Here is a 15,618-nt window from a genome sequence, read left to right as displayed (position 1 = left end):
CTCACGGTCCAACGATATCGGCATGGAATTTTATATACTCCGCGTCGTTTCGATATCGTGTCTCTCGATCCCCCCCCCCCCCCTCCTCGTTTATTTATTCCAGATACCGGAAGAAATTTGGATGAGCGAAATTCGGGATCCGTCTGGAAAAAACGAGGAGGAGGAGGAGGAGGAGACGCGTCTCGACGAGAAGCGACGCGACGTTTTTGAGTAATTAACGAGTAGTCGAGGTTCGAAAACGACGAACGTTCGTTGAACTTTGGCGTCTTGGCATCGACTACGCAACTTCGACTCGTTTGATTTATTCAAACGAAGTTGGGAGCGAACGTATCGACGAGACAACGAGACGTTCTTCGACGAATTCGTTCGAAGAAAGGAGGGAAAGACGGGTGGTTTCGATCGAGAGGAATCATCTCTCGCGGAAAAAGACGGAGCCGTGTATATGGGCGTCGCGTTGTTTGATATTTGGCGGGACGCAAAGAGACGAGGATCGTTCCTCCGACCTGGGTATAAATTGCAAATTAGTTTACCGTCCCCAGCGAACGCTCGGTTGTTGGTTTATCCGGCGTGTCGTGGCTGCCTTCGCTTCTTCTCCCGCCCCCTGCCTCTCCTTACCCGTCCCATTCAATTCCGGCTCGCCTGTTCCGTCCCGTCTCAGTCAGAATTCCGCGCCTGGCCGACGACGAAACCTTCCTTCCTTCCTTCCTTCTCGCTCCTTCCACGGATGGAAATTGCAGGAAATTTCACTTTCGGAAATTTCTTCTTCGCATCGAACGCGCGGGAAAATACCGTTTAATTCGAAGGTGGAGCACGATTAGACGCTGGAAAATACGTTTCCAATAAATTTCCCCATCTCGTTCGACGTGTTACGTACACAGGAGGAGAGAAAGGGAGAGATCCCGCAGGACACGAGCCGGCAAATGAGCCGGAGGATGCAAATCAATCCCACGACGCGGCCCTCCAAATTGTGCTCGAATGCGGCAATCCCCCTTTTCAGCTAGCTGCAACCGTGGGGAAAGGTTAGGTAGAGGCGACGCTGCAAGAGCACCAATGCAAGCGCCCCTCCCCTCGTGCGTCCCCCTTGGGTACGTCCATGTTGCGAGCACGTCGCAACGGTGGAGCTGTGTATCGGCCGCTATCACGAACGATATGGGGCCCCTGTCGCGGCTTACTCCTCTCCTCTCCTCTCCTCTTTCCGGCGTGGTGGAACGAAACGGATCGCGATCCATCTCAACGAGTTGGGAAGAGGCGAAGGAAAGTTTCGAGAGGGATCGAAAGTAGGAGCAGTAAGGAAAAGGTATACACGTATCGGAGTAAAATTTAATCGCCGGTGAACGTGGCCGCGACTTGACTGGCGACCGCTTTTGTTATCGAGATGATGGTTGAAAACGAGGGAGGAAACGTGTTGTAACTGGACGCGTAGCGTAATCGAATTTAGGGACGAAAGCGGGGCGAGAATTGGTCGACTAGTTTTCCCAACACGCGTGTAAATTTCCACGGAATAACGGAATCCGACGGATCGCGATGCAACGACGGACTCTCTCTCTCTCTCTCTCTCTCTCTTGGAATATCCTCGTCGTCGTCGTCGTCGTCGTCGTCGACCAACGCGCTAGTTTAATTACTTTACGAATATTAATTATCGCGGTTCTCTCTCTCTCTCTCTCTCTCTCTCTCGTTTCGACGGGATAGCCTGTTGCTGGTCGAAATAGAACGAGTCGACGAAAGATTTCGTTTGCTCGTGAAATTCCGTTGTTGGAAATTCGAATCGAAATTAACCGGGATCTTTCGTTCGGAACGAAATCCTTGGGGGATTTTTTTGTTTTCGGGCGAAGAAAGGGGAAGGGGAAAGGACTCGATTAGCAAATTGATGCGGAATAGTAGCGATTGGACCGGTTGTGTTGATCAATTACCGTAATCGTTGCTATCCCGGATCGAAGGAAGTTTGTCACGCGACAATTCCTTCGTGCCTGCTATCATCGTAATTACGTTATCGTACACCGTGTATATATATATATATATACACATCGTTATCACGAACGAGCAAGTTTCCTCTCCGTTCATCCTCCCTTCTTTTCTTCTCCCGGTTTACGAATGGAATATTTCCGAACGGGTTCGGAAAAATCATAAGGGTTCGGAAACGAAACGAAACGAAACGAAACGAGTTCCGTGGATGACCACCACCAGATGAGACGATTCCACGGAATATCGGATAAACGGAGGGGAGGGGAGGGGAAATGTCCGATACGTAAAAGCAAAGAATACATCAAACGAGCTCGATACTTCAAATATTCGTTGTCGGGAAACGGATAACAATTTCCATTACTCGCACGTTTCCAGCCATCGAAACGGCTCGTCTGCCCTGCGACTAATCGAGAAACGATTCGCGGTTCGTGCGCGACTACCCGTTTCATCCCGTTTTTCCTTCTTGGTGGACTGGAATCGATATCAATCGAGAGAGAGAGAGAGAGAAACGTAGCCAAATAAACGAATCGGCGTGGAAAGGATTCAACGATCCATTCCCAACGAGTAGCAAAGTCTCTCATTTCCCCTGTCCTCTGTTTCAGATACGACCTAGAAACGGACAAGCTTTACTCCATCACGTGGTACAAGGATCACGAGGAATTCTACAGATACGTGCCCAGGGGGGAGCCTAAGAAGCACACCTATCACGTGGAGGGGGTTAAAGTTGACGTGAGTCCCGAAAGCATACGTGGTAGATAGAGCGCGGCCGTAACCCACTCGTCTACGTGTGATGACAAAGCTAGCGCGACATCGGGAGAAATTCCATTTACGAGGCCGCCACGGATAAACCCGCCGCGGTAGGGAAAAAGCGCGCAGTTACGCTCCTTTTATCTCGCATCATCCACTTCGATATCCAGACCATCCCGCCGGTACACGGACCGACCTCTTTGCGTGTTACGAGATGCGCGCGATTACCTTTGCATATATATATATATATATATGTGTGTGTGTGTATATATCGATCTCGAAGGTAAACATTTCGTGGACGATTTTTCTTTCTCTTTTCTTCGCCGCTGTTGTACAAATTATTATTATTATTATTATTATTATTATTCGACTCGATCCGTTCGATGAGAAGTCGTCGACAAGAGGGGAGGGAGAAGAAAAAAAAAGAAGAAAGAGGAAGAGAACGGTCCTCCAAATATTCCGTTTCTGATCGTTTTATCGCTCGGTTAACACGTGTATCTATCTATCTATCTATCTATCTTCTTCGATCCAAAGAAAAAGCGTCGGGAAAAAGAAGAAGAGAGAGGAGAAAAAGATAAAAAAGCGAAGCGATGCGCGCGTTCCTTCGCTTCGTTCGTTCGTTCGTTCGTTCGTACGTCGGGGTTGGTTCGCGACGAGGCCAAGATGTCACGCAGCTTTGAACGTAAGAACCCTCTATTCAATTTCCCCTTTCGAATTTTATTCGACGTCGTCTATAAAAGTATTTCATCGAGCCGGTTCAAATCGACGGAATAAGGCGGGGGGGAGGAGGAGGGGGCGGGGGGCGGCATAGGAGGGGAGGGCGTATAAAGTTGGCGATACCTTTTCGATACGTGTGCTTCGTACACGTTGTCGAACGTTGTCCTTCCTCACTCGTCGAACGAGGTCGTCGTGTCTTTATCGTCCCGAATAAATGTTTGACGAATCGGGAGGACGAGACGAAGGAGGAAAAAGAGAGAGGGGGGGCAGGGGGGAGGGGAGGTTGTCTCTCGTGACCGAACTAGCTGTATACTGGTTGTAAAGTCGAATCGCGGGGATGGAGAAAGAGGGACGAAGAGAGAAGAAGAAGAAGAAGAAGAAGAAGAAGAAGCCCCCCCTCTCCCGCTCTACGTATATATATATATAAAACCGATCGATCTGTTCTGGGATCGCGGAGGTCCATGCGGAGGAGGGGGAAGGCCGCGTACTCGATGACTCGATGTTCTCGACGATACGTTTTCCGAATCCGCGTTTTTCGGGGTGGAAGGGGAGGGGGAGGGACGGGCGAAAGGCACGAGAGTTTCCGTTTTCTCCTGCTCCACCATCACCGCCACGCTCGTTAATATCGGCCGACGCGTAACGAGCGTTACGTGATTCGAATCGGCTCATCCTTTTTCTTCGGCGATTCCGGAGGAGAATGGGGAAGGAAGAGGAAGAGAGGGGGAGCACGGCGGCTATTAATCCGACTCGGTCCAATGGCTCGGCCCGATATCGACAAAGAAATTTCTTTCGTGGACAAAAGCGAGCGTGTCTTTTCACCCCTCTCCTATCCATTCCTACTCCCCTCCTTCTCCTGCTTCGATATCGTTCGCGTGACACTTATTGGAGTAGCGGGAATTAAGTGGATTTAGCGGCCGGAGCCGTATATTTTCTACTGGAGGGAAGAGAGGGAGGGCGAGATCTCGACTTTTAATTTTCCTCCCCCTCCCCCTCCTTCGCGTCCGCCTTTTGCCCCTGGTACACGGTTACGTAACGCTGCTTAATTTCGCTATCTGAAAATTTTAAATCCCCCCCCACCCCCCCCCTTTGTCCTCTATTCTCGACATTTATTCAACCCCGCTCTCCCTCGAATAATTTCTCTCTCTCGCCGAAGAGAGAGAGAGAGAGAGAGAGAGAGAGAGAGAGAGAGAGAGAGAGAGGATTCCGCGCGGTCGAAGACGGGCAGAGAAGATTAAGTTTTATCTGGAGGGTGGAGGTCGCCCTCTTCTATTCGACAATTCGTCGTCGTGGTCGTCGTTAGTTAATTTCCACTCGAACGAAGGAGGAAGGGAGCGAGAGTTTGCGGTCTGCTTTTGAAATCTCTCCGTTTCCATCGCGCCTAACCGTTTTCAAAAAAATTCTCGCGAGCTTTCCCCCGAGCGTTAAACTTCCCCCCCCCCCCTCTCTCTCTCTCTCCAGGCGAGTACCTTTCTTTCTTTTTTTTTTTTTGCGCAGATTCTCTTATTTCCGAGAAACGGAATAGTTGGCGCGAAAGAAAAGAAGAAAGAAAGAAAGGAAGGAAGGAAGGAAGGAAGGAAGGAAGGAAAAAAGCAGGGCGAAAGCGAGTCACGTTTTGTCGGGGACGTGTGCACAGCCGTTTCTCGGTGAATAGCGCGTTATTCGTCTCTCTCTCTCTCTCTCTCTCTCTCTCCTCCTGTTCTTTGGTGAATCGGTCGGTCCGCAGGAGTCGCGAAACACGAACGAAATAACCCCCGAAGGTAATGCGATTCCCGCCAACGTTTTCGACTTCGACCCTCCACTCTCCCTCCACTCTCTTGTTTTCCCGCAACTTTTCTCGCCAAACGTAAAATCGATTTGTCGATGAGGAAAGTTTGCGCTCGGCCATCCTCGTCGTCGCGATAAAACGTTCCCTCGCTCGAGATGTAAGTCGAATTTTTTCGACTTTTACATTCGGGAAGGGGATGGAAGGGCGCGTGGGACGAGAAAAGAGGGTGGGAGGGGGGGGATATTTGTAACGGGGAAAAAAGAAAGGGGAGAAAAAAGGAAGAAAAGGCACGGTCTGTGATAAATGGATTATCAACGTCGGCGGGTCTTCTCTTTGCCCCACCACTCTCCTTCTCAGCGTAGGAATTAATCGGCGATCGGATCTCCACTTTCACACGGTGGAGGAAGGGAAGAGGAACGGCGAGAGTTTCCCGGGAGGGGGGGGGGAGGGAAGGAGAGTGGCTCCTCGTTTCTTTCTTTCTTTCTTTTTTTCCTCTTTCTCTCTCTAACTGGCCAGAGTCCATCCCTTTCGAAGAGTGGGAACTCGTTCCCATCTCGTCGAAATAACTTTCGATACATCGTTCGAGGCGAGGGGGGGCACGCTTGTGCGGCAATAAATCGATATAAGCGCGTAAGCCTCTTAGCGCCGCCTAATAGCGTAATATTCTATCTATGAAGAATAATTGAAGCTGTGTCTGCCGAAGGGCGAAGGGAAGTAGTTGGTGGCAGCCAAGGGAAAGCGACGCGTCGAATCGTGGAATTCGCCGAAAATTAGCGTGGCGAGGACGAGGTCTTAGAGAAAAATCTCTCGATCTCCGATCCTTCGAAAGACAGAGCGGGCCGACCTCGCGAAAAGCCTTCGGGAGAAATTATTATTATGGACGCGATATGTGGACGATTTTGTTTCAGTATCGGCGCTCCGATCACCAGCAAGTTCTGCTTCAGAACGTGAGCCTGTACACCAGCGGGAAATACAAGTGCGAGGTGATCACCGAGGCTCCTAGCTTCAGCGCGGTCAACGCGGAGGCCAGCATGGAGATCGTAGGTGGGTGGAACCTGTCGTAAAATTGTCGTCGAGGACGAAAAAAAAAAAAAAAGGAAAGAGATAACCGTGGAAGGATTCGATCTTTGGCGCGAATAATAGGAGGAAGGAAGGAAGGAGGTGGCTGGACAAAATTATTTCTCTCCGGTTTTCAGTTTGTATTTTAATTAAAAGACGTTGCGTTTAATCAGTATGGAAGAAAATTTGTATAAACATTTGTGATTCGAATCCTTGAGTAAAAAAGTTTTAGCGGGCAATTGACTTGGAAACCGCATCGAATTTGACAAATGTAATAAACTCGGATCCTTGGAATTGGAAATGGTATTTTAAAGAAACGGATGTTGTTGAAGGGAAAAAGAGAAGTTATAGCTATAAACCTTGAACGGTGATAATTCAACAAACTGAAAAAGCAGTGTGAGAAGATATACAGCGATATGGCTAAATCAAAGAATTCGTTAGGTGGTGAAGGTTCGTTTGCGACCGCAAGCGTTGAAATTAATTTTAATTTAACCTTTACAAACTTTTGCGAATCAAATATGGCGTGTGAAAAAAAGTTTCCGCTTTTCGTAAAAAATCATGGAATCGCGAATCGAATCGTAACGTTATATCCGTTGTAAAATTGAGATTTGAAACGCTTCTTTTTAAAAATTTACCGAACACATCTCTCTCGTCTATCGAAACGAGCGATCGATCAATTATCGATCGATTCTCTGCCTGCATACATACGAATATACATTGTTACGAATATATTTCGTTTAATCGTCGATTCAATAAAAACGAAGACGACTTAAAATCTTAACGCGTGTTCGTTGCAACAGTTAATTTTTTTTGTCGAGTCGCGATCGAAAACGGAGAAAATGGAAGCTGGTTTCCTTCCAACGCCGGTCACGCGCGGCGTCGTGCGGCTTCTCCGGCTTTAACCTGCTCTCCCACCTGCTTCTTCTTCCACGCGCGATTCCACGCGATCCTTGTGAAAATGGAGATTCAATTTTTCGGGATGGGATAGCTCGTGAAGGAGAGAGAGAGAGAGAGAGACAAAGTCCGAGGAGAATATTAGAGAGCGAAGGAGCGTCGTAAAAGGAGAAAGAAAGAAAGGCTTCTCGAGCGTAAAAGCATCCCGAGGGAAAGGGAAGTGGCGGCGCGTTCGAAAGCCCCTTTTCGAAAACGATGAAATTTCCTTTCCACGCCGCGTTTCCTTCTATTCTCGTAGTCCGGCCGCGCTCCCCGACCTATGCACGATCGATAACCCGCCGCGTACCCGCCATTACCGTCCCAGTACCTTTGCCGACCTCGTGGAAAATTTCGTACGCGGCAAATAACCCGCGGCCATCCCTCGTGTCTCTCTCCTTCCTTCCTTCCTTCCTTCCTTCCTTCCTTCCTTCCTTCTCTCCGCGGACGAAATCGCGTGACACGGTTTTTTCCCAATTTCCTTTCCTTTTTTTTTTTTTCCATTTTTTGGAAACACACCCTGTTTACCCTGAAAACGCCGATCTGAAAAAGCCCTTTGAGCGAAGATCTCACCGAGTAAATTTCAACTCTCGTTTCCTCCTCGAGGGGATGGTGGCATGTGGAGAAAAGTAAAGATAACCGCGAAAGAGAGAGAGAAGAGGGAGGGAGCAGGGTAACGATAATTGTAAATCGAATCGCTCGGGAAAATATATTTTAAACGCGTCGTGACAGGTTGGTTGGAAGGTTGGTTATCCAGAGAAATATCAACTTTTTATATTCCATCGAAAAAACGAGATCGAATCGATGGACGAAAACGGTGAGAGAACGGTGAATCGCGTTTACGAACAAAAAAAGGAGAGAAAGGTTGTGTTGTTGTGATTGCAGTTCTGCCGCAAGAGGGGCCGTTGATAACGGGCGAGGAGAAGATTTACGCGAGCGGCGACATCCTAGGTCTGAATTGCACCAGCGGCAAGTCTCATCCCGCCTCGACGTTCAAATGGTTCATCAATGGGAAGCAGGTGAGAGAGAGAGAGGCGAAAACGTCGGTCGCCAACTTGGCCTTTCGCGTCTTCCCTTTCGTACCAGGGGGAGAGGACGAGCGTGGAGGGAGGGAGAGAGAGAGAGAGAGTTGCACAGTTTGTGGAAAGTTATAGATAGACTTTGGAGAGGCGAAAGCGTGCAGGGGATAGACGAAGCGTGACGACGAGCAGGACCTAGGGATCGTTAAACGGATCAGAGAGAAAGGAGGGAGGGCGCTTAGGCTGGAAGGAAGCGATGGGAGAGGCGGCGATACCGGCAACGCTACGACGATGCTTGATGAGCCAAAGTTCCAATTAACGAGCGCTACCGAAAGCCGTGAGAGAAGGCGCGTATAGCAAGCAGTCGTCTCGTCTCGCCAGCAACCCCTGCTCTACGCCGTTCGTGCTTCCACGACTTTTCAACTATCTTCCCCCTCTCTCGTTGGAGGGAGGAAGAAAGAAGGAACGAAAAAGGAGGAGGGGCACGGAAATTCGGTTAACTGCTAATTAATCCCGCGTAGACGAATCTAATTTGCCCGCGCGAGAAAAGTGGTGGATTTGGAGAAAGGATTGGGTGGTGGCGTGCGCGAGGTCGCAGCGGATTTGAATATAATCCGCAAAGCGGAAGCAGTTGAGCGGGGACGAAGCGGGATGGCCGGTTTAAAGATTACGTCGATCGGTACGGCGGTCCCCTTTAGGGCTTCGCAGCGAATCGCGACACGGTGCGCGACGCGATACGACAGCTCGAAAAGTTTTCCCTTATCGGAGCCCGTGTCTCCGCGCAAAACTTGCTCGCCTCGCCGATGTCCATTAAGAGTTTGAGCGAGTTCACCGCGCCGTTTAACGCGAATAGCAATATCGAAAATTCGCCTCGTCTCGTCTCGAAAGAAAGATTGTCTTCTTTCTTTCTTTCTTCCTTGCCTTCGACGTTCACGATCGACGAGATATTCGAACGTACGAAACGTGCGAGTATCCAAAAGATCGAGGAAGAGAGAGAGCGATGATAATTTCGCGAAGAGGAGGAGGAGGAGGAGGAGGAAACAGCGTTGTCGGTTGGTGAAATTCGAGGAAATTTTCTCTGCTCGTATCGCGCATCCATCCATCCATCCGGTTTCGTTTCTGGGAGAAAGAGAGAGAGAGAGAGAGAGAGGGGACAAGGTTGGTTGTTCGCTCGGATGGCCCGCGGCTGGGAATCTCGGGGAGAAGAGGAAATCTCGATAGGGCGCGAGACGACGCTTCCCCCTTCTCCCCATTACGCCACGCAATCGCGTTGAATCGCGCGCGAGTCGAGTATCGTTTCGCCCTCCTCGTTCTCCTTTCTTTCTCTCTCTCTCTCTCTCTCTCGTTCTCGACGCTAGATCGCGATAATTGGAAATATAACGCGTAGCGAGCGAGAGAGAGAGAGAGAGAGATCGATCGATCGATCGCCGTTACGAGATCGTAACGACATAGAATTCGGGGAGGAACACGTTCCGTCGTTGATTCGTTTCAGGTGAAACCCGACACGGAAATGGTGTTCGAGCAGCACGGACTCTACTCGGTGATATCCAGTTTACGGCTACAGTTGGAACCGAATCACTTCGCTGGCGACAAAATAAACGTCAGGTAATTTCGTCCCGGACGATCTCCTCTCCGACCACTCATCACCCACCACCATTGCCATCATCACCATCAACCAGCCCTCCTCAAGCCCGACGATTAATGCGTCTCTATCAATTTTGTCAAAAGATGCGAGGCGACCGTGGAATTGGATTCGAACTCGGACGCGCTGCTCCTCGAGACTCGCACAACGGAAGTTTTCGGTAAGCATCCTTCCTTTCTTTTTCCCCTCCTTCCTTTCTTCCTTTCTTCCTTTCTTTCGTATTTAACTCTCTCCGGAAAAGAAGAAAGAGAGAGAGAGGGAGGGAGGGAGGGAGAGAGAAACGGGAACCGTCGAAACGACGGACGCGTTAATTAACGCGTGCTTGACGTCGCGAGAGAAACGATTACCTCGTTATTTCCCGACCAAAGAGGCGCAACCCCGGAGGGGAGGTGGGGAGAACGCGAGGAGTCACTTTTCGCAGGAAATTAAGCATCGCTCTAACGAATTAAGGATGCTTTACGATCGTCGTCGTCGTCCAAAGTGGAACGGGGCCAGCCGCAAAGTCGAGATCTACCTCGAGAAACGACCGTGGACCATCGACCCTTCGAAATTAAAACAATAATTTACCTTTCGTTCACCTTTTGCCTCGCGATCGCCCTTCTTTCTTTCTCTCTTTCTTTCTCTCTTTCTTTTTCCCGCGGTAAATTATGCCCCATCACGTCCCATACCCGTTCGAATCGAGGATGGAAATCGTCGTTGTGTATAAACCCCGAGTGAAAAATTAATATAGAAATGGAGAACGGTTGGCGACGATCGATCGAGAACGAGGGGAGAAATTTGGTCCCCTCGTCTGCTCGAGATCGCGAAACGGGAGCCGAAGAGAAAGAGAAGAGAGAGTGGGGAGAGGAAACGTCTCGACGAAATTGCTCTTAACGATCTTCGATTTTCTCTAGTTAGTCCAAGTTGTTCTTGGAAGCGACGTACGTCGAGTTGCCGCTCGCTGTCGCATTTGCTACACCCCCTTTCCCCTCCCCTCCCTTGCCTGTTCTCCGGCAAAAGTCGACTTAAAAAGTTGAAATTTCGCGCGAAATCCTCCTCCTCCTTCTTCTTCTCTCGCTTCCTCCTTCCCTGTATCTGTACTGTATCTCTCGCTTGTTCCGGATGTTTCAGTCGCAGGACACGCGACCACCTTGGCGCCCGCCGTCCGCTTGACGGTGGTTGGCGCGCTGCTCGTCGCGCTACTGGTCTAGGAGTAGGATCGACGACAAGCGCGGCCGGCCGCGCTTTCCTCCTCCGCGCCACGAGGAGCCAAGGAGGAGGCTGTCGTCGTCGTCGTCGTCGTCGTCTACGTCTACTTGGAAGAAGAGGAGGAAGAGGAGAGGAGAGAGAATGGAAAGGGCGTTTCGAAAGGATCGAGTCGTTGGCTACTTGGCCGGATGGACGATCCATCGATCCGGAGGTGGAGGAGGAGGGAGGGGGACGCGAGGGAGAGGAACGCGGATTTACCGTGCCGCGTATTACGGCACGCGACTCGAAAATACGATTTACGAGGGTGTAAGCCGATTAATTCGGAACGATTCGACGGGGCGGCCGTAAATATTTATCGAAAAATACGCGTGGGATAGGGAAGCGAGGGGACTCGAGGATGATTATTCTTGGAACGATGATAGATAGGAATCGGGCGAGCGAGCGAGCGAGCGAGCTTCTCCACGCGTATCTATCCGTGTTTCTCTCGCGTACCGCGCAACGATACGATTCTAAAGTAAGTACGTGTTTTACCCATCCCAGTTGTACGGCTTCCAAGCTTCTAATTCCCGTTGTCTACTTCCCGAAGGACGCGACGCGCTCGCTCGTTCGTTCGTTCGCTCGCTCGCTCCATCTCGCTCGCTCGCTTCGCGATCCTCCCTCCTCCTCCTCCTCCTCCTCCTCGTCGTCGCTATCTGTGAATACTTTATACACACCTGCCTGTCGAGAAATAGATATCTCGTGATCGAGATTAGAGGGAGGGGGGGGAAGAAAAAAAAAAGGCGTCGCTTTCCGTGATGGAGAAACGCATGGACAATGATCGGCGATCTCCGGTCATTGTCGGCCGACAACGGAGAAAGATCGGAAAGAGATCGCGCGTACTTGTGTGTATGGCCTAATGTATATATATATATACATATACATATTCGCAAATATTTAGCAAATAAATCGTATTTCATTACAAACGAGCGATTTTCAACATTTCCCTCCCGTTGTCTCTCCAGACCCCCTTTATCCCCGCGAAAGAGTGAGCGCGATTAGAAAAAATTCTCTCGAACGAACGACGCGTGGTCCAACTCGAAGGCTGGCTCCAGCTTTCTGGGTGATCGAGAAAGAATTAATGGTGGTTCGTGCCACGAGACGATACAGAGAGAGAGAGAGAGAGAGCGCAGAGGGGCGCCCCTTAACTCGATACCAAGGAAATTCTCGAGAGGATAAACGGTCGAGTCTCCCGGAAGACGATCGATGCTAATGGCCCGTGCCAAACCAGACGGCCTACCTACCTACCTACCTACCTACCTATCTACCTGCTTGCCTGCCTGCCTGCCTGCTTGCCTGACCGTCCTTTGAATATGTATCGACGCTTTCTCTCTCTGTCTCTCTCTTCGTTCTCCTCCATTTCGCCTTCGTAGTTTCGAGTCGCGATCCTCGAAACGAGGTGACCAACCGACCAACCATCGAATTCGATTACGGGCGGTTAACATTCGACGCCGGCACGAATTTTCTCCATTTGTGAGCGATCGAGTGTGTTGGACGTTCGTCGACGAGTTTGGCATCGAGGAGACCGAGGAGGGAATCGATACCAGGCGCCAATTATAACCGTGTCGTCGTTTTCCGTGTCCCATCCACTCCTCCTCCTATTCCCCTTCGTCTCTATCGCTCTCGTCTCTCAACGATACGTGAAAAAAGAAAAAGAGCGAAAAATAAACGGCATCGATATCTCGGAAGGTTTTTTGTTTTTCTTTTTTTTTTTTTTTTTCTTCTTTTTTTAGAGGTAGCAAGTTCGTGTCAACGGCCGGGCGAAGCGAAATCTTGCGGGGTTCGAGGCAGGCAGCGTTCGTTCGTTCGTTCGTTCGTTCGCGTGCTCGTGGTATAAGGGAGCCGCGGTCGGAGTACCAAAGATGGATCGACCTCGGCCCAACCTTAACAGGTATATTAAAATTATTAGAATCCATCGAATCCATCCCCCTCCTCCCTCCCCTGTATAATAAATTCTATTCCTTTCGATCGAAATTGAATCTCGAGTTGATCGATATTCAGCTCGCGGTCCCCTAACGTCGACCCCCTTTAATTAACTTGTTCGTCGAGCGAGAGGAGACTCTCCTCCCCCTCCTCCTTCCTCTCCTTCTTTTTTTCTTTTTCTCTTTTTTTTTTTTCCAGTTCCCGGGTAGCGCGCTCCTCCGTTTCCGCGCTGTCTTTCCCCCTGCGACTACATAAATCTCAATTATTCCTTTCCACCACCATCGCCACGTTCGAGGCGACATCTCCGGAGGAAGAGGGGGGAGGGGGCCCAACCGTCGATGTACTCTTCCTCTTCTTCGAAAGTTCGCCGTATCCTCCGCGATTCCTTCCATTTCCTGCCGCATCTTGAATTATAAAATCTCGCGCACCTGGTGGGCTGCCGTCGGATCGATCGAATCTCGTCTCCCCAATCCTCGTGTTGGATACGATTTTCGGCTTGCAGACGAATCGCGGTTGCAGCGAGTCGTCTCGATTCGTCATCGACGACGAGTTGCGGGCCGGTGAGAGTGAGTGAGGGGAGGTGTTTGTAATTACGGTGGAAAAGTTTCGTCGCGATGCCAACTTTCTTCTTTGACTCGTTGAAAGTGTTTCGAAATAAAGAAGCGCGCACTGTCGTGGTATTTTCCGTCGTGGAAAATGAAAAGCACCGTTTAGAAGGGCGAACAACGGTAATTGCACGACGATTTTTCTTTCGCGAGACAACGCGACGCCTCTCTCGAAAGAGAAGAAAGGTGTCCAAAGGTTTTTCGTTTCCCTCGATCTTTTTCTCTCTCCTTTTTTTTTTTCGTTTTTGTTTTTTTTCTCTCTCTCGATAGAATCGATACGATTCTTTTTCGAGGAAAGACGACCGTGGAAATTTTATTCGTTATTCGAGGAAACGGCGCTGCAACTGTGCAGAAATGGGATCGAAGTTTTTAGTTTTTATTTTTTTTTTTTTTTCGTTCCGATCGTATACACGGCGGATTAATTTTCGAAATTTTCCGAATTGGATGGAAAAGTTAGTTAACCGGTTACAAATCTTCGGTAACGTTTCCTTTTTATCCCGTTGCGAATGTCTAAATGTCAAAAAATGAAACGCGATGTTTTCGTTGCGGTGTGCAAACCACGAAAAACGAACCGACGAATAATGAACACGGGAGAGCGCGCGCTTTGCCTTTGGGACAATATCAATTAGTTATTCGAGTGCAACGATTTAAAGGGAATTTTTGCCGAAAACAAAAGTAGACGCACGGTAGTGGGGTGAAAAATCCGATGTGACAGATACGTCCACAGATGTGATTGAGTTTGTTGTTCCGTATCGATCGCTACTTTAGAAAAGAAGAAAAGGTGAACAATACCGATAGTGCACGATTTAAGAAGGGAAACACGAGCCGAAAAATATCATTTTCCAATTATATCTTTTTCCGATTTTTTTAAGCTTTCCCATTTTTTTTTTTCTTTTCAATCGAAACAATTAATTCTAATTCCTTTTCTTTTTTTTATTCCTTCGTAAATAAATCGTCCATTATCGATACGAGTCAGTTAACCAACCAACTTCAACACTTCCCGTTCGTGTTTGAGAGACGAATCGTTTGTTTAGTAAATGTATTTATTGTTTAGCAAATGTATTTATTTAAGACATATTATTATTATTATTATTATTATGATTTTTATTATTTAAGATGGCGCACTTATTTCTTCGTTTTACTATTGCCTTAAAATGTAACATAATAGAAAGCAATTAACGAAATAAAATATATTTTTAAACCAAAAAATTGCTTCGCATCTTTGAAAAAGAGCCTTGTCCGTTTCCACGTCCTCTCCGATGTCCGATTCGATAACCACGAGTAGTAAGTCGGGGGAAAAAAAAAAAAAAAAAAAAAAAATTGGACGGCAGAAATATCGGAAACGTGAAACTTCGAACGTGGACCATGATTTTCGTGGATCGTCGTACTCGGGTAAGTTCGAGGAATTCCAAGAATTCCCGAAATTCCAGGAATCTGACGTCATTTCCAAGAATTTTCTCGAAACAAACGACAAAAAATGTAAATAAACAAACCAATGTTTGCAAACAAACGAAAATTCGGAAATCGGGGTTCAAAATTTTCGAAAATTTTTGTAAATAAACAAAGCCGAAATGTAAATAAACAAACCTTTGTTTGTAAACAAAGCGGAATTACAAAATCGGACTCCGAAAGTGTAAAAATTTCCGAAAATTCCAGGAATTTGACGCGAGTTCTCAGAATTTCGGAAATTCCAGGAATTTGACGTCATTTCCAAGAATTTTCTAGAAACAAACGACAAAAAATGTAAATAAACAAACCAATGTTTGCAAACAAACGAAAATTCGGAAATCGGGGATCAAAATTTTCGAAAATTTTGGTAAATAAACAAAGCGAAACGTAAATAAACAAACCTTTGTTTGTAAACAAAACGGAATTACAAAATCGGACTCCGAAAGTACAAAAATTTCCGAAAATTCCAAGAATTTGACGCGAGTTCCCAGAATTTCGAAAATTCCAGGAATTTGACGTCATTTCCAAGAATTTTCTCGAAACAAACGACAAAAAATGTAAATAAACAAACCAATG

General features: G+C 48.2%; 1 protein-coding gene across 7 annotated transcripts in view; it reads left to right on the top strand.

Annotated features, from left to right (window-relative positions):
* LOC116414584 (cell adhesion molecule 2-like) overlaps positions 1–14,802 on the top strand; it is a 105,790-nt gene extending 90,988 nt beyond the window's left edge. For 4 of the 7 annotated variants that reach the window (XM_086909115.1, XM_086909112.1, XM_086909111.1 and 1 more), the window contains 5 exons: positions 2,565–2,691; positions 6,100–6,235; positions 9,692–9,804; positions 9,928–10,001; positions 10,952–14,802. In XM_086909115.1, the coding sequence (XP_086765241.1) occupies positions 2,565–2,691; positions 6,100–6,235; positions 9,692–9,804; positions 9,928–10,001; positions 10,952–11,339 (838 nt within the window). In that variant the 3' untranslated portion in view covers positions 11,340–14,802. Of the gene's footprint in view, positions 1–2,564; positions 2,692–6,099; positions 6,236–8,065; positions 8,200–9,691; positions 9,805–9,927; positions 10,002–10,951 lie in introns of all 7 variants that reach the window. The other 3 variants (XM_086909117.1, XM_086909116.1, XM_086909118.1) reach the window with 2 other exon arrangements.
* Positions 14,803–15,618: the final 816 nt, after the last annotated feature.

The sequence above is a fragment of the Apis florea genome, unplaced genomic scaffold, assembly GCF_048593485.1.
Source record: "Apis florea isolate Af1SG1 unplaced genomic scaffold, ASM4859348v1 contig_3081_pilon, whole genome shotgun sequence".
In the NCBI taxonomy this organism is placed as follows: domain Eukaryota; kingdom Metazoa; phylum Arthropoda; class Insecta; order Hymenoptera; family Apidae; genus Apis; species Apis florea.
The sequence above is the reverse complement of the archived record's forward strand: the minus strand, read 5'-3'. Positions and strand labels throughout refer to the sequence as shown.